Here is a 27,449-nt window from a genome sequence, read left to right on the forward strand (position 1 = left end):
GATGTTATGGTGCTGTTGAAGCCTGAGCCAGGATCAGTTTCAAACATTTAATAAACTAAAAAGAAAAAAAAAATCACAGGCAGTCTGTTGCTCTGACTGTTAATTGTTATTTATTAACCTGAAAAAGTTTCTTGTGAACCTGAGAGTTTGAGGACTGTAATCTCTGAGGAGATAAAGAGACACTTCCTCTGCTGCTTTATTGAGTTTGCGGGGCACTGACACCACAGAGCCACATGAATTTATCAAGAATATGGTTCATTTTCTTGTTTCTGACAGTTGGGGTGGCTGTAATAAAAACCTGTTTGAATTCAAGTAAACACACACTGAGGGACCCGGCAGCACTAATCAGAGCTGAGAGTGTTTATCTTGTTTCGACAGATAATTCAGAGACAGGGAGCATCCCCACATAATAACTAGGCTGTAAATGTGTTTGCTCTGAATGACTGTGTATAGTAATAACTGTGTGAGGACAGAGAGTTTATTCTATTTTTATTTATTTACTGTCGTGAAAGCAGCCAACCAATGGAAACACATCCAACAACTGTATAATGTTTTCTGTGGAATTCATGGTCCCCAGAAGATAGATAGATAGATAGATAGATAGATAGATAGATAGATTGATAGATAGATAGATAGATAGATAGATAGATAGATAGATAGATAGATAGATAGATAGATAGATAGATAGATAGATAGATAGATAGATAGATAGATAGATAGATAGATAGATATATTTTTTTGTGACCAAGGTTCTGGTTAAATACTATGATTAGATTAATTAAAAAGGTCTTGTTTTCCAACACTTCGTGCAGTATCATATTTAATGAATCAGCTCCTGATGAATTATATCCAGTCCCAACATTCAGTGCCAGTGCAGACCCATACGCAAATGTAAGATGTGTACATATATTGAAGTTACATATATGAAATATATGGACATATAAAATATCAACATATATGTAAAAATGATATATGAAACCTATTAGAAATTGGAACAATTTCATATATTGACATATATGTCTAGCTGATATAAATGTATGTATGTAATTGTAATTTATATTGTGGACAGATGTTACAAAACTATATATTTATCCCGCAGCCTGTCAGTATATGTTGATATTATAAACAGTAGGGTCCAAAAGTCTGAGACCAGTTTAAGTTACACATGTTTAGAACACATATGCATTCTATGTAAAAAATATGTTTAATAAATGTACATAGGAGAGGGTGGAAGGCCGGCAGCAGTTGGCAGCAGGTACATCTTCCAGTCAATAAGTCTCTACAAGCTTTGATCACCTGGATTTGAGCAGGTGATCTCATTCTTCCTGGCAGATCCTTCCCACAAGTTCTTCCATCTCTGCAGAAGAGTTTTGAAATTGTTAGAGCAACCGTTGGGTTCTCGGTCTCCTCCCTCACCAAGGCTCTTCATGAACAGTTAGTCAGTTTGGTCGGACAGCCACTTTAGGAAGAGTCCTGATGGTTCCAAACTTTTGTTCCCTTTACCTGTTCAATGCTTCACCACAGTCGTGTCCCTTTCTAAAGTATGTCCAGACAGTTCAATTTGCCACAGATGGACTGCAGTCGAGTACTACACACATCCCAAAGATTATTAAAGCAAACAGGAAACACCTGACCACAGCCTGGAAACGTGTTTTCACTTTGTTATTATGGGTTATTGAGTGTTGTCACAGGCAGTTTCATCCATTTAAATAAAATCTACAACACAATAAAGTGTGTAAAAAGTGAGGGGGTCTGAATACTCTCTGAGGACATTTATGTTTATCTAAAAATATACTATAATATATAAATATATAATCAATCCGAAGAAGCAGAAAATTAGAAATTGAAATGAAGTCTTGTATTCAGCGTTCGCAGCCTCACAGTGTCGGGTCATGAGACCTGGATTCTGTCGCACAGACTCACTGAACTGAACCGCTGACTCTGATTAAACACAACATCCACTTTAGTTCACAACAGAGTCAATTTCAGCCAAGGTCGCTCCGAGCCACTGACGCCACTCAAACAGCCACCCTGTGGGTAACAGCCCGCGGTGTGTGTCCCTGCAGACAGAAACATTCCTCCCCTGACACTGTGCGTGTGTGTGCGCGTGTGTGTGTGTGTGCGTGACACAGTGGGGTTTTTTCTCAAAGTGACAGGTAGCAATGTGACACCTGGGTGCAGAGTCAGAAGCAGTGAGTGTGTTTCGTCACCTCTGACATCTCCAGATGTTGATCACTTCCTGTTGGTGGTGTTAACCTGCAGTGAGGACGTCTGTGTGACAGGTTGCATCTTTCCCATGAGCCCGATTCACCTGTGTCCAAACACTCACCTGCTGCCCACCCTCCAGTCCGTCCGTCCGTCCGTCTGAAAAACAGTATGCAACTTTTTTCACAATATGGGTATTGGAATGAAGAACAGAGAAAGCAGCAGTTTTGATTGGTTGGTAGTGTGTGTGCTGTCAATCAGCAGTCAGTCAGTCCCCCCAGGAGTTTATGATTTTGTTAGTCCAAGACTTGATGCAAATTAGTCCTACTCCTGCATTTTCTGTGAGGCACAAATCCTGCAAAATATCTGAGATAAAAAGAAAGAAAGAAATGTTTCCCAATCAGAGATGTTCTTATGTCAAATGTTCTCGCACAGGTTATTTGGACCCGAAGCAAAATTGCATTGCTAGTTTTGCGAGGAACAATTTCCATTGCAAACCAGATTTCAAGTCAAGTTTTATTTATACAGCCCAATGTCCCAACTCACAAATTCCAACAGTCTGAGGAGCATACGAATCACCTCCTCATGGTTGTCTGCCTCCGCCACACAGACCAGTTTCAGACCATCCATTTTTATCCAGTCATATAAAGTATAAACCTTTAGTGTGAAATTTTGTCATAATTACTGTGTGAAGTCTTGTGTAAGTGTTTTCTCAGGTCATACTGACCTTGACCTTTGACCTTTGACCACCAAAAATCTAATTAGTTCATCCATCAGTCCAAGTGAATATTTACACTAAACTTGAAGAAGGTGTTACTGACACATTGTGTTCACAAGGCCAAAATCATGTTTTGTGAAGTGAGGTGACCTTGACCTTTGATCTTTGACCACCAAAATCTATTCAGATCATCCTTGAGTCCAAGTGAACTTTTGTGCCAAATTGGTAGAAGTTACTGAAGTTACTATCGTGTCCACGACAATGGGACAGACAACCTGAAAACAACATGCCTCTGGCTCTGACTGTCGCCGGAGCAGAGGCATAAAAACTGAAGAAAGATCTGGAAGAACATTATAGATTGTAAACATATATGAAGAACATGATGCTGGACGACGTCAAGCAAGCTTTAGAAAGAACCTGAGCCAAACAACCTCCTCTCCACCATGAACACCTGTAAAGACAACCGACTACACAAACACACACCACAGGTCAACTCACCATTCACACGTCCAAGAGAAGGAAACAAACACACAACATGAACACAGGGACAGAGAGAGTGAGAGAGAGAGGAGGATGAGGCTGGGACTCCTGGAGGATGAAAATCCAGATCCAAAACATCTGGAATAAGGCACTGAGACCTGGATGCTCTTGTGCTTCAGGGACTAAATGAACAGAGGGTTATAGAGATGCAGTAGTTTACAGAAAGTTTACAGTAATCTCATTGTCATGACAACATGGACTCTACTGTACCAGGTTGAATGGATTCATTGAGACTGAGTATGGTTACAGGTACAAGGCCTGAAGTAAAGAAAGAATAAACTAAAACTTAACTAACTGAGAGTTAAGGCATGGAGATGAGTTTAAGTCTGGATTTAAATACCTGAATACAGGAGCCCTGTGTTCAGAGAGTGAAGGGGGTGGAATAAAGGTTTAAGGAGATCAGACAAGTGTGAAGGGTCCTCTGCATTTAGGATTTTGTCTGTCACTGGAAGCTCCTTAAAGTCTGATCAGGAGCTGATGAAGGGAAAATAAAACTGGTGTCAGATTTGAGTTGAAATTCCAGCTGCAGCTCGTCCTCACTGCTTCAAAGATCTGTGTGAGAGTTAAGGCTTTAAAGTTAAGGGCTTAGGTTAAAGGCTTAGGTTTGGGGTTAGGGGCAAGAAAAGGCATCATGTCAACAAGCATAAACTAACACGTGTGTGTCTGTGTGTGTGTGTGTGTGTGTGGAGTGGAATCATTTCTGTCCTCTAATGAGTGTGTCCAAACAGGATCAGCAGTACAGCCCACAGTTCATACAGGGGAACAGCTGGAGGGCATTCTCTCTCTAACACACACACGTCCAGTCTCTCCTCCCTGTCTCGTGTCTTCACAGGTCATAATAAGAACTGACTATTGCTCTGAGAGCTCAGCGCACAAAACAACCTTCACCAGTCTGACACAACATGCCGCCACATTTCAATATCTACTGCTTAAGATTTTGATCAAAATAAAACCCGGTTTGAGGCAACTTTTCTCCAGTGACCACTGATCGTTATTCATTAATGCAGCCATATTAAGTGAGTGCTAATGCTAACGCAACATTTCATTCTGCTGCTGTTTTGCATTAAAGGGGCTAGCTGTAAGTTTTCTCAGGCGCCAAACGTGGTTTCTTGTCAGGAGCTCATGGAGGTGAATGCTTTACAGGAGCTTCGGCCATTGTTGTCTTTACAATACAAGAGGTTATAATACGTCCTCTGAGCAGCGCTATGTCCTCAGGGCAGATTGGAGGCTGTCGTGAGTCGCGATTGGAAAGTGACAAGACGTACCCGTTTTTGTGAAAATGTTTTCTTCCTGGTTATGTCCAATCCTGTGTCCGTAAACGTATGAAAGCGGGTATAACAGCAAGTGGCAGCAAGAGTGTGAGTAAAACAATAAAGTTTGGGGTGACCGATGGCCGAGTGGTTAGGGAACATGTCATATGGACATACTGAATCCTTAGCAGCTAGTCCCGGGTTCGACTCCTGCCTTTTTCGTGAGCATGTCTGTCCTGCAGGAGACAGAAAACACCACAAAACTGACACAAAAAGACCTGGACAATGTTTAACTAAATCCTGCCCTCAGCTAAGTTTGATGTTGCTAACATTTAAAATCCTGATTACACACTTGAAGATAAATTTGGAGTGGTGTGTGTGTCTTTGTGTGTGTGTGTGTGTGTGTGTGTGTGTGTTTGTAGCAGGGGTGTGTTGTTGTTGTTGCCTTGGGTGTATCATGTTACAGGCTGCTGTGCAGTGAGCTGTGTTAACTCGGACGTCGTGATCTACTGGCGGGTGCCGGGATTTAATTCAGGCAGCAAACAAAGCTGATGCGAACCCACAGATGGTCCCATATATCCAATGGGAAATCTTGTCAGGGGCATCTATCCAACAATACAGCAAAATATATGTGCGGCTGTATGTGTGTGTGTGTGTGTGTGTGTGTGTGTGCAGGTGTGTGTTTCCAAGCCAGAAAGAGGATTCGCTCAGATAAAATGATTCACAGCTCTATTTTAGGAGCTTAAAAGAAACCAATTCATGATGTAAAAGAAGCAACCAACTCAAATATTTTCTATTCACACTGGTTTAGTTAAAAACATTAAATATTCAATTTGCTGTTCAGTGGAAAGTTTAATTAATGTGTTAAAATGTTCTGATTTCAATCTGATTCCATCTATTCACACACTATCAAGAGTGGGGAAATAAATTGGGGTCAAATACTGGCTCAGACCCTTGCAACATCCTTTCTGGATTTCTCTCCAAGAAACAAATGTGTCAGCTCATGGTCTCTCGAGGTGAGTTCAGGTTTTGGATGATTTTCAAAAAATAATATATCCGGCGTGGGGAAAATATTGTTTTTTAAAAAAGGTAATGTAAGATAAAACAAATTGACGGCCTGAAGGAGCAGAAACTGTTGGGACCACACAATACAACAACCAGCGCTGCACAAACCAACAGGAAGTTAGACTCATTATTCAGCCACAGTAATAAAAAACACTTATAACTTATGATTTTGTGTGTAGAATGATTCTACTTCACCAGATACCACACAAACATCCTGAAAGTCTTTGCTCTATCTCATCCATGGCATGAGCCACTGACACAGTCCAAACACAGATGCATACACAGTGTGTATTTACGTAAAAACTGACAAATGAAAGAGAGACTAGAATTACTGCCTCGTGGTTGTCTGCCTCCGCCACACAGACTAGTTTCAGATTACATCCCTGTTTATCCAGAGTCATGAAATATTATCTATTTGTGTGAAATTTTGTCGTAATTGCTGTGTGAAGTCTTGAGTTATGGCTAAAAAGTGTTTTGTGAGGTCACACTGACCTTGCTCCTGTGCTGAAAGTTACTTCAAAGCGTCACGTTCACAAGGCTAAAAATGTGGTTTGTGAAGTCACCACAACCTTGACCTTTGACCTTTGACTTCCAAAATCTAAATAAATCATCCTTGAGTCCAAGTGAATATTTGTGCTAAATTTGAAGAATTTCCGTCAAGGTGTTACTGAGATATCGTGTCCACAGGAATGGGACAGAGAGACAACCCGAAAACAATATTTTATGAAGGCTCCATCAGTGACAAAGAGACCCTGAAGCAGGCTGGCATTGTGCTTCTCCTCAAACCAACAATGGCCATCGTGGTAGACAAGGGTGTCCTTGTGGAGCTCAGCTAACTAACATTAGCTAATGTGAGCGACTTACCCTCATAATTTCAGAGATGGGAAATTTTTAATGTTTACTTTCGGCAATTGCAGCATACGGCGAGTGAACCGTGACAATTTTCCTGTTTTCTCGGGCTATCAATTTTGCGGACCAGAAGTGGGGACACGGCCTTATGTCAAACATGGAAGTGTTGCGAGCATAATATCTCTGACTGGTTGGAAATCTAACCAGTCATATGATATCCATAGGGTTTTACCAGCGCTGAAGGCCCAGAATGTCACTGAAAGGCTAAATGGAGAGGCTAAATGACTAAGCTAATCTATTAGCTAATAGGAAAAGGAAAAGTAGCTCAAAAAAGAAAATGGAAATTAAACGGTGAATCCAGGAATATATTGCTATTCTTAAAATACCTTTTCAAATGGTTTTTCAAATTCTACTATTTATTCATGAATGAATAAATGAATGAATTTCTAAATGGTTTATTTAATGACAGTTTTATGCTGTTTTTGTAAATCCATTTATAAAAACTATTTATTTGATGGATTAATAGTTCATTCATAAATTCTTTTTACAATTCCTATTTTTAATACCTATTGAAATATGAAATTTAGGACACACCTTAATTTTGTGACATCCCCGATCCTCCATAAATAAGCGTAATTTTGCATTGCATTGAAATGTCTAAAAGCAGCTTGACCTGTGTTATAATTTTTTTGAGTTGTGAATTTAAATTATCCCAAATATTGCCATCAATTTTCAAATCCAGAGAAATTTAAATGTTAGCAACGGTCATTTTCAATTGTTTGCTTGTCAGTGGTGTCATATCGCCTTTGTACATGTGTCATTGTTGTGGTCATCTGCCAGGAGAATCGAAATTGACTTTATAATCAGTTTTAAGAAATAAGCTGAACAAACGTTAGTGGCAGCTTGGCTCACATCCCCTCCGACACTGTTCACCGAACAGTGTCGAAAAAACACAGCTGCTTATCATGAAACTGGTTCCTTCAGTGTTTTTACTGTTTGGTATGTAGAGGAGGAGATCTCTGTGGATAATTCAGCTCCAAGTAAAAACCTCCTGAACGACACTGAAGGAATCCAAACCAGGAGAAGCTGCCAGCTATGGTGGTGAAGACAGCAACTCAAAAATCAAACTCTGTCTGTGATTGAGAGACCCCTAGTGGCTGAAAATGACATACTACATACATTTAAGTTTAAACAAACCACATCACAACATTCAGCACCAGAGAGTAGATGTTGAGTCCATGTTGCTTCATAAGACTATAAATTCTGCCTCTGAAAAATCAGATCCGGATATTTAATGTTCTCTGAGAGTAGGATTGCAACAGTCTGGACTCACGGCGTGTTCGAACTGGTGTTACTGTACTATCACAATGAGCTGAAGAGGACTGGAGTCATTACACTGAATGAGCATTAACATTTTAACAGCTCAGAGTTTGACTGCAGATAAATCCAACAGCATTATCACACATTTATCAACGCACCGTTTTCTGCTGTTTATTGACTTTCCTGAGGTGCTTTGTCACTCTGAATCAGACCCGACTGGCATACATCACACACACACACACACACACACACACACACACACACACACACACACACATACACATACACACACACACACGCAGTATTGATCTGGAGGTGGGAGCCATAAAATGAGAGGTGATGGATGGGTGCGGTGGGCGGCTCGGCCTTGTTGCCGGTGATTTTCATGCCTGGAGATGTGAGCTTTCAGCTGGCTGATCGATTAGGGGGCCGGGCTGTTTCTACATATTCATCAAGAACGATACACCTGCAAAAACAAACACAGCGGAGGTGTGGTCCATCATTACAGGTGTCGGGGTGGACAGGGGTTTCCCTGAGAGCAGCAGAAAAAAAATGCATCTCTCACCTTCAGTCTGTGAGAGGTTTGACATAATGTGACTGATGTATTTGAGCAAAAAGTTTATAATTTAGTGTCGTCCCTGCAGAGTTGGTCTGACACAGTATATTAAACTGTCATAAAAAAAAGACGTAAAGCATAAAGCTGCTGGTGTCCAATACAATCTGCAACCTATATTAAACCAAGAAAACAAAGCCGTGTGTGCAGGCTGTTTTCTTCAGGCAAATATGTGTGTGCATATCGCTAAAATAAAAGATATGCAAAAACAATGTCAGCTGAAATATGATACCATAAACATTAACAGCTGACTGCTGAAGTGTTCATGTTGTTTTTACTTCCATCAAACTGTTTTTGTTTATGATTTAATAATAACTAGGAGTGGCAGCATTTTGTACTAGTTGAAGACATTGGGTGGATGCCTGGCTGATACCCAAATAATGTGCATTACAATAATCAAGCTGAGCATAAATGAATGCATGTGCAACTTTTCGTATGTAAGCGATTGATAATAATGATCTGATTTTAGAAAAAATCCTGACCTGCTAGAAACAAGACTGAACCACGTTTGACTTGATTATCAAAACTTAGGTCAGTGTCAAATATTATCCCCTAGGTTGCTTAAATTTTTACTTCAGTTTTATTGCTAGACTTTTAGGAATTTTGGGACATCCAGGATTTAATATCTTAGAGGCATGAAGTAAGAATCACAAGGCTGCTAGGATCTGTGTGCTATAGAGGCATATATAATTGGGTGTCATCAGCATAAAAATGAAATACACACCATGATTCTGAATAACCTGGCCAAGTGGCAGCATGTAAATTGAAAAGAGAAGGGGGCCCAGAAAAGAACCTTGAGAAACACCCCATCTTTCAGCTGTGCTTTGATACTTTCATAGGATTAATATAGAAGCTAAACCTGCTTTATAATAAAAAAAATACATGGCCATCTACCATTATACTACATGGGACCTTTAACTAGTGATGTTTGGTGATTTTGCCAGACGATATCGTGGGTATAAAAGCAGGATTTTAGCTGAAATAGCTTGGAAGTTAACATGTAGTCTTAATGGTCTTAATGTTTCAGTCACTGTTTAATACTTGTTCCGTTGTCTGACAACAGAAACAGAAAAACACGTAAATGAGAACAGCTCTATTGTGAATTCAGCTGTATTAAAATACTGTATATATAAAGAGCTGAAACCAGCTGATACTGGGCTCATTGAAAATACAGCGTGGTCCAGACATAGGTTTTGACCCAGTCTTGTTTAATTTGTTTGACACTTGGACAATGGGTAATGAAAGAATTCATTGGTGGAGAAATCAATCTCACCACAAGCTCCATTTAGTAGCTGCTCTGATTCTTTAGATATTGAGAGTGTATCAGGTCCAAGATTCATTTTGCAGCTGGACAATGAGTCCAAACAAAGCCAGAGTCAAAAAGAACTATCTTCAGAGAGCAAGGAGTCCTGCAGCAGATGATCTGGCCCCCGTGGAGACCTGAGCATCATGGAGTCAGACTGCAATCACATGAAGAGACAGAGACACTAAGACAGAAGAACTGTGGCAGGTTCTCCAAGATGCTGGAACAACCTGGAGCAGAAGAACCTGAAGAACTGTGTAAGGAGAACTGGTGCTGGTTTAAAGGCAAAGGGGGTCACATCAAATCCTGATCTGATTTAGGTTTGTTTCTCTTCACTGCACTTTGTGCGAAGTTCAATGAATAAAACTCTGCTATGAAAATGACACAAGTAGTCCGGTCACGGCAATGACGCACGAGATAGAGAGAGAGAGAGAAAGAGAGTTGGGGGGGTGAGAGAGAGAAAGAGAGAGAGAAAGATGCTCCCCTCTCAGAGTCACGTTTCCTCAGTGAGCGTCCTGCTCCCTGACAGTTCACCGTCTCCTCTCGGAGAGGCTGGAAGGTTTCCGATGGAGGAGGATATTTATAACCCAGAGTTTCAGCCTCTCTTTCCTGGGAGAGTCCGGACCACCTGTCACTTCTCTCCGCTCTGAGGACGAACTGGCACAAAGAGGAGAAGAGAGGCAGACAGACGCGCGTAATTCCTCTGCGCGCCTTTACTGCGCTTTGCCTCTCCTCCTCATCCTCCTCTGACCGCCTCCGTCTCTCTCCTTCTTGGATGAACTTTCTCGCCGCCTGCGGGGACGCGGCCGCTCGCACCGAGATCATGAAGACAACGCGAAAATGTCGCGCGATGCTGTCGGTGGGTCTGAACCTGGTGGCTCTGTTCTTCTCCACCACCGCCTTCATCACCACGTACTGGTGCGAGGGCACCCAGCGTGTTCCCAAGCCCAACTGCAGCAAGCAGCGGCGTCACAACTGCATCGACTACGGCGTGAACGAGACGGACCAGAACAAGGTGCACTACAGCTGGGAGACCGGGGACGACCGCTTCCTGTTCCGCCGCTTCCACACCGGCATCTGGTATTCCTGCGAGGAGAACATCCACGAGGCAGGTGGGCACATCCGTCGAGTCTGATCTTGCAGATGAAAACAGCAAAGATCACTAAGTTGTTCCAGAAAAGAAAAGTACAAACCAGAACTAATGATGGATATTATCTGAGCACATTTAGGATCAAACACAGTGTCTGTCAGCTGTTGCTCTTCTCAGCTGAAGTTTAGTGTGCCTCTGTGGTTATAGATCAGAGCTTCAGAGCCCCTGAATTGTCCCTGATGAATACATTTTTACGCACGAAAAAAAAAAATTCAGTTTGTTGTTCAGTTTTGTTTAGTTGAGTCGTGTCAGGTACACACATCCAGCAGGTTTATACAGGTTGTCCTGGTGCGTTTAAGGTGCTGAACTGAACTGAGCCTGTGACTGAAAAGTCTCCTTCAGAGATAAATGACACACTCTCAGGGATGGAAAGTGCTGCTTTCTCATTAAAGCTGAAAATATAAATCGACTAGTTGATTGGCAGAAAATGAATTGGATGCTGTTTCAATAACTGTTGTATAGATTTTTTGGTTCCAGCTGCTCAGATATGAGGATTTGCTGATCTTCAGTGATCCACATCATAATAAACTGAATATTGTCCTGGTTTTGAACTGTCGATCTGACAGAATCACCACTTTGAAAATGTTGCCTTCAACTTTGGGAAACAGTGATGGACCATTTTCACCATTTTCTGTTATTTTACAGACTAAACAATTAGTTGATTAATCAAGAAAATAATTATCATATTAGTTCATAATGTAAATATTTGTTAGTTGCCCTACTCCTCACTTTGCCTTAAGTGTTGTTCAATGTTCAGTATTAAGAACAAAACCCCAAACACAGATTCAGTCATTTAAAACACAAGACAGCTGCTCCCTGTGTTTTTCATCGAACAAACAGGAGGAAATTTAGCATCTGTTAGGGACTATTTTCAGTGGTGGATTAATCCAAATTGGGTGCTCTACCTGAAAAGTGCAGAAACTGTCTGTGATGATGTTACACGGGTGCTGTAAGTGTCTGCTGCTGACGGCGCGTGTGTGTGTGTGTGTCTGGGCAGTGTGCAAGAGTAAATAAACAGCTTAGTGAGACAGACAGAGATGAAGGGTATGAGGAAATGTGTGTGTGTGTGTGTGTGTGTGTGTGTGTGTGTGTGTGTGTGTTGGGGGGGCTATCTTTGAGGTAATTGACTGCTGTAAAGTAGTGCTCACCATATCTACATTCCTGCCTCACAGAGAATGAAGCAGCCCTGCAGGAACAGCTCAGGACTGATGATGATGATGATGATGATGATGATGATGATGATGATGATGATGATGATGAGGATTTTGATGATGGTGATGTAGTGGTGTGTTGGTGTAGTGGTCACAATAAAAACTGCAAGACCACGTCACACGCACTGGCCCAAAAATACTTTTTCCAACTATAAATCAGTGAGCACAGTTTCCCAGCATCATGAACAAACACTCTGAATTTGATCCATCAGGTCAAATGAAAAAAGGCTCAGTAGCAGGATCTGAGACTTTCAGTCTTGTCAGTGAGTTTGTGACAGTAGTGAAATGTGACAAACATTCAGTGCAAAGAGACCAGTGAAGAGTCTTTGGTTTCCAAACATGTCATTGTACTGCAGTTCTACTGCAGATCAGTGGTTTCTGTTAAGACCCTGTACACCAGACCTCTTCAGTGCAGACTGGGCCTGACTGACTCTTCAGTCTTGCCTGTTATGCTGGAATATTTTACACCAGTTGTTTTCACTATTTTTCCATGGGAGCCCCACAGTCAACAGGACAACAACTCCTCCAACCTGAACAACCATCAACCCTCTGATAGGAGCGTCTCCTGAAATAGCACGGCAGGCGTACTGTACCTTGGATGTCATGGTTACAATAATAAACATGCAGACTGTAACGAGAGCAGCGTACCTAACTTCGTTGTCACGGTTACTATAATAACGGTCATGGCTTGGTTAGGTTTAGGAAAACATGGTGATTTGCGTTAAAATAAGTACTTCCTCAACATTAGACGATCTTTGTTGTCATGGTTACAACAATAAAAACGTGGTTAACTTTGTTGAACGTTCATGGATAATAGCAACAACATAAACAGCTTCTTTCACATGGGAATCGAACACCGTGCTCCTGTGTTGTATTCATCCATCCACCACAACCTCCTCCTGACGTGGACTTTGTCTCTCTTTATACTACGTCACCGACACTTTTCCCTTTGCTCTTGTCATTATTACGACAACCACTAGATGTCGCCTAGCAACAAAACAGAACTATGGCTCATAATAACCTTCTGCACAGACGACTGGTGGGCTTGTTTTTTTACAGGACAGACTCAGAGCCACATTTACCATGAAACACAGGAAACCTCAAACTTTTTGGTGCATGATTTGGAGCAAATGGTCCAAGTTACTTTGCTTGAACCTGGAGTGGGTCTGGTTTGACACCAGTATCTGAATTACCTGACAGATCAGCCTGTCTCAGACTGAATTCCCTCTGAACCAGTGGCGATTGCTCTAAGACTGCAAGGGAAGCTCAGCTTCCCCTAAAATGTCAACAAAATAAGTGGTCAAATATGTGCTGTTGTGTGAACATTTCATTGACTAAATATTCGCTAGAACACGTTCATCTTTTGTTCAGAATCAGCTACTTATCACAGGTAACCGACACGACTTCCTTCTCATTCATCCCCGCAGCGCCACAGAGCTTTACACAGTGTGGACGCCGAGCGTCTACTGGCTTCAATGGGGAAGCATAGAGTGGGTTGTTACACTGCAGCGAAACTAGACGGGCATTGGATAAATGCTGGCCTTTGTCCCACCCATCGGACGCTCAGCGTCTCTGGGGGTCTATGGGACAGTGGGCTGGCCCGGACGCTCGGCTTCTGCATGATGATTGGATGATCTGTCTGAGGCTGAGTCCTTTTTTTGATTGACAGCGAAATGAGCGAATCAGCGATCTTGAAGTATAAGCATCCACCGGAGCAGTTTTCAAGTTTTTAATTCCATTGTTCGGAGTTGATCTGGAGACGTTACTGATCCTCAGCGACTTTGTCTCTGTTAAAAACGACTAGCGTTGTGTTTGGCGACTCTCTTCTGTCACTCTGCGAATTTACATATAAATAAACGGACATATTTTATGATGTAGGCCGAAAATGAGCTTCCCCTCCTTATAAGACCAGCAGCCGCCACTGCTCTGAACGTGATTGGCTGCAGCCTTCAAGCTACACAAACAGTACAGCATTCCTCAGTGTGTATTTATTACTGTTTGGTGTGTCTGGTTCTGCAGGATAAAGTGAGGTTTGACGTCACATACATCACCGAGCAGAGACTTATGTTAATTAACGTTTTACAGTGTGAGTCCTTCTCTCTCTCTGTCATACGTTCATTCATTCCTCTTCTGCTCCGGCTTCACTCCTGCTCTCACTGACATTGTTTGTCTGTACAGAACAAATATCCCTTTGTGAACCACCTCTCATGTTCCCTGAAAGGATGAGAGCAGAAGAGGAGATGACACAATGAGACACAAGCCATTAGTTAACATTCATTAAAGTTCCCATATGGTATAAAGGCAGATGTCCATGTGTTGTTTGATTATAGATCAGGTCTAGGTTCTATATTAATACTGTGAAAGTATCAAAGCGCTCAGTCCACAGAGAAATGCACACAGCCTGTATTCAGACACTGAACCTTAAAATGAGCCGTCGGAACTTCTGTACTTTGTGATGTCACAACAAAGTACCTGGACCCACCATCCAACCTTTTTTTTCTTGTTTTAACTTTAATAACAACACAACACCAAGTAATCATTCCATCACTGAGCTTGCAGCTACAACCACAGAGTACATATATCTAGTGTGGAGCTGAGACTTGCGGTGCATGCTGGCTTGTAACAAGGATAGGTTCACTCACCTGTCACGCAAAGCAGCCACGCCCTTAATTATACAGAATTTTAAGTTTTATGTAAATGTAAACAGGTGAGTTATATAAACAGTTGTCATGAAGGAGGAATTTAGCTCTAGACACCAAAACAGTTTTTTGTACCAGACTGTAAACATGTTTATTTCTGTTGTAAATTTGGACAATTTATCATGGGAGTCTATGGGGATTGACTCACTGTTGGAGTCAGACTCTAGTGGTCATTAGAGGAACTGCAGTTTTCAGCACTTCAAGGTTGGCTTCATTTTTCAGCCCCAAAGTTTGCCGCTCGGCTACACGACATAAAAATGTCAAGGAAACGCTGCCGCAATCGTCAGCTGTCAGGAACCCAATACATCACTGCACAACCTTCCCAAGGAGAGTAACATTAGAGACCAGTGGTTAAAGTTTATTTTCTTGAAATGCCGCAGCATTTTAGTCTGAATTTAATGTTGTGTTCAGCACAATACGCCCTGTTCTTTACCTATGTGGCCTGGCCGTGCATCACTTACGAAACAATCAGCTAGTCAGAAGAAAGGCTCAGAGACTGAGAGAGAACACCCTGTTCTTGCTGGAGCTGCAGAGACAGGAGATGTAAAACTACACTGATGGTTTTTGGTCGTTAAAAACACAAATATATCTTCTTATGGATATCACAACTTCACCACTTAAACGAAAAGTGTAAAATATGGGACCTTTAATTTCTAAAGTTGCTGTCCGCCGAGAACAGTTGTGAATTTCAATAAGCTCTAAGGTTCACTGATCCATAAACATCATAACGCAGAATTTGAAATAACATCAGTATTTATCTTTATTTATTTCATTTTAAAAATACACCATCCCACCTGTGGGATGCTTTGGCCTCAGTAGATCTACTCAAAGTGTGTATTGGTCCGTACCGGACTCAGTCTTAACACAACCTTGACAAATTGTACAGCATCTGATAGCTCTAAGTCTCCTGATTCCTGAGCATTTTAGGATCCACATCACTTTAACAGCTGCTGACACAGAACTGGTTCAGACTTACCTACTACAGGCCTTGTATTCTTACACCAAAAAGTATCAGTATCTTTTAAACTCATTCTGACTTAGTGCTGTAAAATATAAAGAGTAACCTTTCCAAGGAGAAGTTAGGACTGTGATCAGGCTGGTCACAAGTTAACTCTTATGTAGGTCAGTGCTTCCCAAACTTTGGAGTCAGGACACAAAAGTCCATTTACTTTTATGTATTTTGAATGATTGGATCCAAAAATGCAAAAATGATTCAAATAAACCAGAAAAAAAAAAAGAAAATACTTATTTATAACATGGTCAAAACCAAAAAGGTTAGAAACCACCGGTCGAGTTATATGAGAAGTAATAAAAACATAATACAGACACAAAAATTAAAACATTTATTGAAGAGAAAATTTGCTGTAAGGTTGAATTGAGCTTCGTTTCACAGTTCAACAGTTACTCACTAAATTAAAATCTCAGATCTGGGAACACAGTGACATTGTCAAAAAAAAAGTCAGGCAGCTGATGAGACACACGCAGTGAGATGTTCAGACAGGTTGTCAACAAAGGTCAAACTGAAAGTGAGTGCACCTGAAATGTTGGTAATTATCCTTCATTGCACAGGAAAACTGTGAGAATGCAACTTCAGCAGGCCAAAGGTGAAGCAGGTTGTTTACTTCAGCAGTTTGGGACATGATTTTACCCTTCACTATGATAACATGATTATATAACAGGATATTATTTGTTCTTTTTCCAAAGGTAGTTATGATTGGTTGGTTTTGTGGGCAAAAAACTAGTGGATTCACCTGCTGCCTCATGCTGTAAACAAGTGTTTAATTGAGTTCAGATACAACAGATTGTCTTGGATTTTTATAGTTTTTGTGATCATGTTGACACAAACAAACACTTGTTTAAAGACCAGAAAGAGACTGTGTCCTTGGGACTTCAGCATCAAGCTTTTACCAGCTGCAACAAAATGTTGCCAGTAAACACATGAACACATGAGGGCAAAAACGTGAGGGCAAATTAGATGCACATGAACATAAGTGTAATGTAATTTTTGTCAGTTAAATTACACCTGTACCAAAATTAATTTGTAAATTTTCAAAGCTGATGAAGTCAATGAAAACTGTTATAAGACAGGAAGACATCTAATATCATGCAATCTAGTCATGCAAAGATCGCCATTCTTTACAAAATCTTATCATGTGAGACTAAAAAGCTCTATTTTAACAATCCAAACTGGTCTGAAGTGCGTCTTACTACCAGGTAGTAAGAAAGAAGTTTCTCTGCAGAGCCTCATGCAACAGACATCCATGACACTTAAGCAAACTCACACTCGAGGTCATGATGCTGTACTGAATATCAGCACGGCTGTGATTCGGTCCTAGGTACGAGGCTGCAGGCCTTCCCCTGGCTGTAACAACCTAGCTTGCTACTTTGTCTACACGTTACCTCGGGTGTGTGCTGTATCCAGGCTTCTTCCCTTCATCCTCTTCTGACGACCATACGTCATTTTCATATTTTCATCTTTGTTTGTCACAATCCCAGATAGATAACGACTGTTAACGTAACGCTAATTAACGGTTAATACAACACCTGTAAAGCGGAGCGATACACGTAGTTAAAAGTCCCAGTGCTGTTGTGCTCTGTCTCAGCACTTATGGAATGACTCTCGTCCAATTAGATCACTAGGTCGGAACTAACTGTTGCATAAATGACGTTATACACCACAACATGTCAGAAAGAAGCTCTGACCTTCTGAGGCTGTATTGTAATGTTCCACTTGACTGATCCCACCATCTAAGAGTGTTTTCAGCTCACTGTGCTTCTGTCTAACAGACAGTGTATGCGCTCTGCGCGCCCGTGTGTGTTGGCACATATTACTCTCTTGACAATGTGTCCATAAGATAAGAGTGAAATACTGAGCCACAGACTTCAGAACAGGTTTTTGTTGGTCAATCACTTTCCTCTCCTTCAAGCAGTGCACCAACAATGCGCCTGACCACGCCTCATGTTAGGACCAACTTGCCCACAGGCGTAAGTGTATTTGCTAAACAACATGGACGTTGGATGGGAAAATAATAATAGTCTGAAATTAACAAAGACTCTCGCATTGCACTTTGTGCCGGGTGTAAGATAGGGCCTGTTGTCTTTAGATGTGGGAGGGTGTCAGACTTTGGTCTTTTTAAGGTCTTCAGGAGTGTGGTAGTCTAAGTCTAAAAGGTTCTGGGTTTGATCCGTAGTGCAGTTTTCAGAGTTCAAACCCAGAGTTGAGACTCGGAAGCGGTGCAGTAGCAGCCTTTGTTCGCAGCCTGTAATTCGCCAGTGACGGTTGTTGTGTCTGGCTCAGTTCTGGTGTATTGCCAGAACCTGGAGCGAAAAAAACCCCACTTCTTCAGCTACGACCCCCCCCCCCACAGAGACGGCGCCGCGGTGCGATGTGATAGAAAACAACAGATGGCTGACATTTTTCTCAACACTGAGGATGAAACAAAGGTTGGATGTCGCTGTTACCTGTTGAACAAAATCATCCACATATCAGATCACTGGCTTTGATGCTTCACATGTTCCTGCAGTTAAATATTAAAAACACTGGTTAATTATTCCTGATGATGCCAGATAAGAGGAAGTGTTTCTGTCTGTCTGGAAAATGTGCAACATTAGGAAGAAATTATTTATAAGGCTGCTTGCTTTCTTAGCAAGGTCAGGTTTTTTTTGTTTTGTTTCATGTCATACAGCAGCCCCCTCCTCTTTGCTTTGGTTTAAACTCTTCGTCAGTTTCCTGTCTGCCACCAGAAAGTTGTGAGGAAAGAGATTAAAAATTAAAGATAATTACAGAAATTATAGAAATGAAAGATAACCTGTTACCAATCCTCTCCTAACTCTGTTTAGAACAGAAGCTGAGAAAGGCCAGACTTGCAAATTTTTTTTTGTCCCATTATCTTAATTCAACAAAGCCCGTTATAATGAGATAACGAGATATTATCAGGAGGAGAGGATTTTGACTGAAGCTCATACACCAAGTCGCAGTAACAACCATCCTTAGCAACAATCCTTAGTAACTCATTAGCTGACGAGGACTGATCTGAAAATGATTCATGTCCTGTCCTGAAACCTGGGTTGTTTTCTGTTTTAACTGAATAACTGCCTCGTTATCTTGGGATAACAAGCTTTTCCAGTCAGTGTGTCCTCTCTCAGTGCAGACTGCAGTGTCCCAGTGTTACTGAAGCCTGGACAACTTTACTGCTCGTCTTCATCAGTCTCACTGTACTGCACCTCAGTCTCCCTGTCTATGAAGCTAGGACAAATGAAGCGCTCCTTACTCCCTTCCCCTCAAACCCCCGAGTGTGCCCCCCCCCCCCCACACACACACACACCAAAATGCTGACAGAAAGTTGAAACTGAAAACTAGTGACACTGAAAATAGTGACAGTGTAAAAAAATAACTGTTACTGAAGAAAAAATCTGAAGATTGACATTGAAAAACATAATTAAAAAAAAATATCAAAATTGAATAAGATTAGATTGTAAGATTGATTTTATTTTTAATGCTGGTGCATTTTTCAGTGGAAGCTTTTTCAGTGCCAATACAGCCTTTTCCAATACAACGTTTTTTTAATGCCATTGTTTCCTTTTTCAGTTCAGGTTTTGTTTTCAATGCCAAATTTTATTTTCAATGTCAAAATGTTGCTGTCACTGTTCTAGCCCTGTTCCTGTCCTCCTGCTCCATAAGCAGCATGTTGTGAAAATGCTTTTAAATTATATGATGAAACATCTGGAGTCAGAGCAGCTGTGATTCTCTGTCCAGGTCCTGACTCTGAACTTTTGTGGATTTATTTTATATCTGCTGACATTTTCTTTTTCTTTTTTTTTTTTTGTCATCATTTATCCAGCTGCCGTCACATCTGCTTCAAGAAAGAGACACAAAACATTACAAAAGGCAATTAAAGGTTAAGATCGAGACACAGTCTTGCTGTGATGATCACTTCAGTTCGGCTTACTCGCTTCGTTACATCACTACAATCTGGCAGGCCTGGCGCTGAGACTCGTAAGCAGCTCAGCTCGATACCGTTTTAACAGCAGTAATGAGGAGTTGCTCCAGCAAGAGGCTTTAGTTTGCACAAAGTTTTACATCAAACTAAGCTTTTTGGATAGGAACTATATGCACCCACGTTTTTAGAGATACGTTTTTAATTGACTAGAGAGCGTCTGCTTTATTTGCTTTGCTTCATGAAGTTTGGCAAAGTTAATGCATTTAATTTAAATTAAATTAAAAGTATATTAACTGGATAATAAGAAGACTACTTCACATGTTGTAAACTGAGTGGACACATTTCATTCGTCATTAAAAGTCCATATTTTCTTCTTCTCCTGTGTTTTATTTGAAGTGTTGATCCATAAGAAGATATATTTGTGGTTTTAAGAACCAAAAACCACCTCAGTGTAGTTTTACATCTCCTCTCTCAGGCTTCTCTCTGGAGCTCTAGTAAAAAAAGGTTGGTGAGCCAATCAGAAGAGAGGACGCTCTGAGCCTCTCTTCTGATTGATTTCTGAGTGATCCAATAAAAATATAGCAGATAGCAGGTGAGCATTCAGAGAAACCAAATCTTGCAAGGTTGGATGGTGGGTCCAGGTGGGCGGGGCTTGGGGCGTGTCTGATAGCAGTGACTGTTTTGTTGTGACATCACAAAGTTACAGAAGTCCTGACGGCTGGTTTTAAGGTTTTCTCTGTGGACTGAGCGCTTTGATACTTTCACAGTATTAATACAGAACCTAGACCTGCTTTCTAATCAAAGAACACATGGACATCTACCTTTAGACTATATGGACCTTTAAGTATATTTGTTTGTATGTGAATAAATCAAGATAAAATAACTGCAGACTGAAACCTTTTCTTCTTATTGAAGCTAGTTCTCCGTTCCGCGTATACCCGGCAGATACAGTTGAATAATGCAGACAGACACAACTGTAGAAGTAATGGCACATTAGCTGTTGTTTCGCAAAACCATTCATACTCATTACAGCTGCAATTAGCCCCAAATGACATGGGATCAGTGATTAAACAGACTGCAGAGCTGCTGGCTGCAGGGAAAGGGAATAATGAATGAGCAATGTGAAAGTGAGAGTTGGGCGAGTGAAGCTGAAACACAAGAGAAGACATTTCAAACCACCTGAAGCTTCTTCGAAATTAATCTATTCTCTTACAACCCGACAGACTGGGAGCTGTGATAACTGGAATTTTTTTTTTTGTTGTTTTTTTTTGTTTGATTGACGTTTTTTGAGGAGCGCCGTGTCCTGTGTGCAGTAAGGGAGGCGTAGGAATACTGATTGTGCTGTTAGTTAGTCCTGTCGTCAGGTCACAGACGAGCCCGCTCACTCTTTAATTACATTTTAGATTCATGTCCTAATCAGACGCTGTGCTGCTCACCTTTTAGCTTTGGCCCATTTTCACTGCAGCTCACCAAGTCATGAGCACATTCATCTGCTTTTCCCACTCGCGCTCCTGACTTCCCTTGAGCCTTAACCTTGGAAAAGATGAATTATAACCATCTCAGATGAGTTTCTCTGCAGTATTTGCAAAATAGCATGAAGCATTTATAACGGTGATGTCATAGACCAACTTTTATCTGCAGTTATTATCATTTTAGTTTAGCAAAGTTTTGGTAACTGGCAGACAGGAAGGAGGACTGAGATTGCTACAGGATTTGAAGTGTAGGATTTTAGTCAACACCTGGCGGACAGGTGGAGTCAGGGGAACAACCAGAGGAATCAGCAGACAGGACGGACTCAAACAACAGGTGGGCAACAGGTAACACACAGGCAGAAGAAGCTGGACCTTGCGGTTTATAGAGTTCACTTGAGTTTGTGTAAGTTTATTTATTCTGTGTTCATGTTACAAAGGAGTTACCAGGAACCTCCCCCTTCTCTACCTTCCATGATATATAATATGAACATCACATTACTGCTTTGGACTAAAAGAAATTCTATTAAAAGAAATTCTATGATACGACAGATCTCAGGTAAACTTAAAGGTCCCATATGGTATAAAAGGTAGATGTCCATGTGTTTGTTTATAAAGCAGGTCTAGGTTCTACTAGAACTCCAGGGAGAAGCATGATATCTAAAATTAGATACATTTATATCCATTGAAAATTTTAAGGGCACAATTAAGAATGCGGTGAATGAGACGTATTGTTTTTCTTGAGAGGCCGTCATGTCGTTTGTGGTATTTTAGGTTTTATATGTGGTGAGTTTGTGTGGCTGCTGTCTTCGCTAGGTTTTTTTTTTTTTTTTTACCTCAGTAGGACTTCCTGATAAAACAGTCTGTACAGTTTTAGTTACAGTTTACTACTACTACTTGTATGAGTCCAATTATTTGCTAAAAAACAGACAGAACACACACAAGGTTAAGGATGATGTTGACTGATAGCATTGGTTTTTTTTAATTCAAACTTTCTGTAGATACTGTTATATCATGTAGTGAAAAACTGATATTGTGACAGCTCTACTCCAGAGGTCACCATCACATTTTCCATTGCATCTTGCACGCAATACCCCGAATATAGTATGAATTAAAAGGGTGTGTCCATGTCCGTCCTGGAGAATGATAAAAGGCTGAACTTTGAAATGCCAATGTGAATTAAACACAAAAGTTTAGCAAAATGGTCTTCTAAATATTTAAAATGTATTTTTTGTTTACTCTGATTGTCCTGGTCACCAGTATCATTTAATTTGTCAGTTTTCCAGAGTACAGTGGACTGTACTCTCAAAACCTCCTCCTGATGTGAGTGTAGTGTGGAACTTGGTCACAGAACAGGACGAGGAGAGTCTTTAAGAGTGTTTAAAGGCAAATAGCACGTGTGTTTTATTATATGTAAAACTGAATTACACACATGTGATCATATAGAGCAGATGCAGCTGGATAAACAGCAGCCACAGTATCTGTTGTATTCCTCTGTAGTTTTCACCACAGACTCAGGCTTCACTTCATGTCTATTTTAACCTCTGACACTTAGATTATCCTGTATCCAGGAAACAAACAGTGTTCCTTCATCTGTTGCTTGGCAGAGGGTGGTGTGGTATGGGGGGGGGGGGGGGGGGGGGGGTTCAGGGTGTACGGTGGTGTGAGGGCGTCGGTGCTCAGGCTGGTTATGGATGGGCCTGGCTGCAGCCTGTGACACTGCAGAGGCTGAGTTATGGCTCGTGTTGTGGCCGGTGATCTGTGACCTGCAGGGTCCCACCGAGCTCTGATCAACTCTCTGCAGCCAGAAATAACTGTGATGAAGCCAAGAGCAGAGTCACTCCCTACATGAGCACTGATACCACATGGGATAAAATACAATGAAATCCCTACCAAGTACAGCTGTCAAGTATGTTATAGATGTGATGATTAACAAGTTCATGATGATGTCATAGTGACAATATAGACAATTTGAATCAATCAAGACAACTATCAATGTAAAGTAACTATGCTACCAAATAGCAATTCTCATATCTTGATCATTTGTGGATCATAGGTCACGAGCAGTTCAAACACCAGCAGACTGACAGTTTAAAGGAGCAGTTCAACAATCCTGAGCGTAAGAAGTGAAGATGATGTCTGTTAGGTTAAGTTCAGGCTGTTGTTAGTCTAGCTTAGCTTCAAGACTGGAAGCAGGGGGAAACAGCCTGATAGTGTTGTGCTGATGGGCGATATCGGAGATCGACGATCATCAGAACGATAACTGATTGTTCATGCCTTTGCAAATGTCAAGACAATATTTGACTTGTTTTCCCATTAATCTAGTAACTTATTATTTGTAGTATTAAATGAATACTAAATTTGCCTGTCAAAATTCAACCACCACCAAATCTAAAGCTCACTGTTGAACATGCTGTATCTTTTCTCTATACAAACAGAAACATAAAGGTGTTCATGATGAGTTACCTGCAGTTCATCCATCCAGCCAGTACTTAGATTGGGCTGTCAGATATGGTGGATATAGGTGTTGTAGTCTCTGTGCAGGTACAAAGGCAGCAAGGTAGCGATGGGTGGACTGATCGCCAAGTACTGATACTAAAATGATACAAAGTCTTGTTTTTAGTCAATAGAATCAATACCAAATAATCAATCATGTCAGATCACATCCTGAGCACATGCACTTTAGTGCTGCAGTATTTGCAAAATAGCATGAAGCATTTATAACGGTGATGTCATAGACCAACTTTTATCTGCAGTTATTATCATTTTAGTTTAGCAAAGTTTTGGTAACTGGCAGACAGGAAGGAGGACTGAGATTGCTACAGGATTTGAAGTGTAGGATTTTAGTCAACACCTGGCGGACAGGTGGAGTCAGGGAACAACCAGAGGAATCAGCAGACAGGACGGACTCAAACAACAGGTGGGCAACAGGTAACACACAGGCAGAAGAAGCTGGACCTTGCGGTTTATAGAGTTCACTTGAGTTTGTGTAAGTTTATTTATTCTGTGTTCATGTTACAAAGGAGTTACCAGGAACCTCCCCCTTCTCTACCTTCCATGATATATAATATGAACATCACATTACTGCTTTGGACTAAAAGAAATTCTATTAAAAGAAATTCTATGATACGACAGATCTCAGGTAAACTTAAAGGTCCCATATGGTATAAAAGGTAGATGTCCATGTGTTTGTTTATAAAGCAGGTCTAGGTTCTACTAGAACTCCAGGGAGAAGCATGATATCTAAAATTAGATACATTTATATCCATTGAAAATTTTAAGGGCACAATTAAGAATGCGGTGAATGAGACGTATTGTTTTTCTTGAGAGGCCGTCATGTCGTTTGTGGTATTTTAGGTTTTATATGTGGCTGCTGTCTTCGCTAGGTTTTTTTTTTTTTTTTTACCTCAGTAGGACTTCCTGATAAAACAGTCTGTACAGTTTTAGTTACAGTTTACTACTACTACTTGTATGAGTCCAATTATTTGCTAAAAAACAGACAGAACACACACAAGGTTAAGGATGATGTTGACTGATAGCATTGGTTTTTTTTAATTCAAACTTTCTGTAGATACTGTTATATCATGTAGTGAAAAACTGATATTGTGACAGCTCTACTCCAGAGGTCACCATCACATTTTCCATTGCATCTTGCACGCAATACCCCGAATATAGTATGAATTAAAAGGGTGTGTCCATGTCCGTCCTGGAGAATGATAAAAGGCTGAACTTTGAAATGCCAATGTGAATTAAACACAAAAGTTTAGCAAAATGGTCTTCTAAATATTTAAAATGTATTTTTTGTTTACTCTGATTGTCCTGGTCACCAGTATCATTTAATTTGTCAGTTTTCCAGAGTACAGTGGACTGTACTCTCAAAACCTCCTCCTGATGTGAGTGTAGTGTGGAACTTGGTCACAGAACAGGACGAGGAGAGTCTTTAAGAGTGTTTAAAGGCAAATAGCACGTGTGTTTTATTATATGTAAAACTGAATTACACACATGTGATCATATAGAGCAGATGCAGCTGGATAAACAGCAGCCACAGTATCTGTTGTATTCCTCTGTAGTTTTCACCACAGACTCAGGCTTCACTTCATGTCTATTTTAACCTCTGACACTTAGATTATCCTGTATCCAGGAAACAAACAGTGTTCCTTCATCTGTTGCTTGGCAGAGGGTGGTGTGGTATGGGGGGGGGGGGGGGGGGGGGGGGGGGTTCAGGGTGTACGGTGGTGTGAGGGCGTCGGTGCTCAGGCTGGTTATGGATGGGCCTGGCTGCAGCCTGTGACACTGCAGAGGCTGAGTTATGGCTCGTGTTGTGGCCGGTGATCTGTGACCTGCAGGGTCCCACCGAGCTCTGATCAACTCTCTGCAGCCAGAAATAACTGTGATGAAGCCAAGAGCAGAGTCACTCCCTACATGAGCACTGATACCACATGGGATAAAATACCATGAAATCCCTACCAAGTACAGCTGTCAAGTATGTTATAGATGTGATGATTAACAAGTTCATGATGATGTCATAGTGACAATATAGACAATTTGAATCAATCAAGACAACTATCAATGTAAAGTAACTATGCTACCAAATAGCAATTCTCATATCTTGATCATTTGTGGATCATAGGTCACGAGCAGTTCAAACACCAGCAGACTGACAGTTTAAAGGAGCAGTTCAACAATCCTGAGCGTAAGAAGTGAAGATGATGTCTGTTAGGTTAAGTTCAGGCTGTTGTTAGCCTAGCTTAGCTTCAAGACTGGAAGCAGGGGGAAACAGCCTGATAGTGTTGTGCTGATGGGCGATATCGGAGATCGACGATCATCAGAACGATCACTGATTGTTCATGCCTTTGCAAATGTCAAGACGATATTTGACTTGTTTTCCCATTAATCTAGTAACTTATTATTTGTAGTATTAAATGAATACTAAATTTGCCTGTCAAAATTCAACCACCACCAAATCTAAAGCTCACTGTTGAACATGCTGCATCTTTTCTCTACACAAACAGAAACATAAAGGTGTTCATGATGAGTTACCTGCAGTTCATCCATCCAGCCAGTACTTAGATTGGGCTGTCAGATATGGTGGATATAGGTGTCGTAGTCTCTGTGCAGGTACAAAGGCAGCAAGGTAGCGATGGGTGGACTGATCGCCAAGTACTGATACTAAAATGATACAAAGTCTTGTTTTTAGTCAATAGAATCAATACCAAATAATCAATCATGTCAGATCACATCCTGAGCACATGCACTTTAGTGCTGCAGTATTTGCATCTCTTCTTCTGAAGCGATCAGCTCGTTAGTTGATGAACATTTGTCATTTATCATTAAAACTGTCTGTGTGTAAACGTCAAAAGCAAAAAGAAATTCCTCCTTTTTGGCAAATTATTTGGTGGTAATTAAAATACAATAATAATGTACTCATAAATAATGATGCATTTCTCTCCTTACATGACATCACATTAGCTGCTTTTATAAAAAAAAAAAAAAAAGCATTGATATCTGTATTGATGAGTGATCCTGACCCTAGTTACATGTGGCATCGGATCAAAACCAGATTTTGTGATATGGCCCCACCACTAAAACGTGGAAAAAAAACAAAAATGTATTTATCATTGTTTATAATGCTAAACACGCTAACTAATATCAAAATAAAATCCTGTAAACCTCTGGCATCGTGAGCGTCACATAATAAGGTGACAGTGAGAGACTACTTCCTGTCAGTGTCTGCTACAAAATAAAGTGCTGATAATGAAATAAAAGCCGTGACATTCTAGAGTCACTGTGTCTTTGTCAGTGCGACACGTTATTAGCTTTATTTTTTAAATCAGTTTGACACACTGACACTAACGCTCTGTTTATCCTTCTCCTTCCTCCCTCTGCATCAATTCTCATCCTTACATCTTTTTCTCCTTCTCACTAATCACCTCATCCTCTCCACCTTTTTCTAACCTTCCTTTCTCTTCCTCCCTCTTTTCTCATTCCCCCTCTCTCCTTCATTCCCAGCTCATTTCACCTTGAATTCTTCACCTCTCCCCACTTCTCTTCCTCTTTATATACCTCTCTCTCTCTTTCTCTACCCCTCCCCCCTTCATCTCCCTCCTCTCTCTTTCC

General features: G+C 40.9%; 1 protein-coding gene across 1 annotated transcript in view; it reads left to right on the plus strand.

Moving 5' to 3' along the window:
• The first annotated feature begins 9,775 nt into the window (after positions 1 to 9,775).
• Positions 9,776 to 27,449, plus strand: part of gsg1l (gsg1-like) — a 40,413-nt gene continuing 22,739 nt past the window's right edge. The window contains exon 1 of the mRNA XM_056402390.1: positions 9,776 to 10,975. Within this exon, the coding sequence (XP_056258365.1) occupies positions 10,639 to 10,975 (337 nt within the window). The 5' untranslated portion in view covers positions 9,776 to 10,638. The remainder of the gene's footprint in view (positions 10,976 to 27,449) is intronic.

This window comes from Seriola aureovittata, chromosome 17 (assembly GCF_021018895.1).
Source record: "Seriola aureovittata isolate HTS-2021-v1 ecotype China chromosome 17, ASM2101889v1, whole genome shotgun sequence".
NCBI classification, from domain to species: Eukaryota; Metazoa; Chordata; class Actinopteri; order Carangiformes; family Carangidae; genus Seriola; species Seriola aureovittata.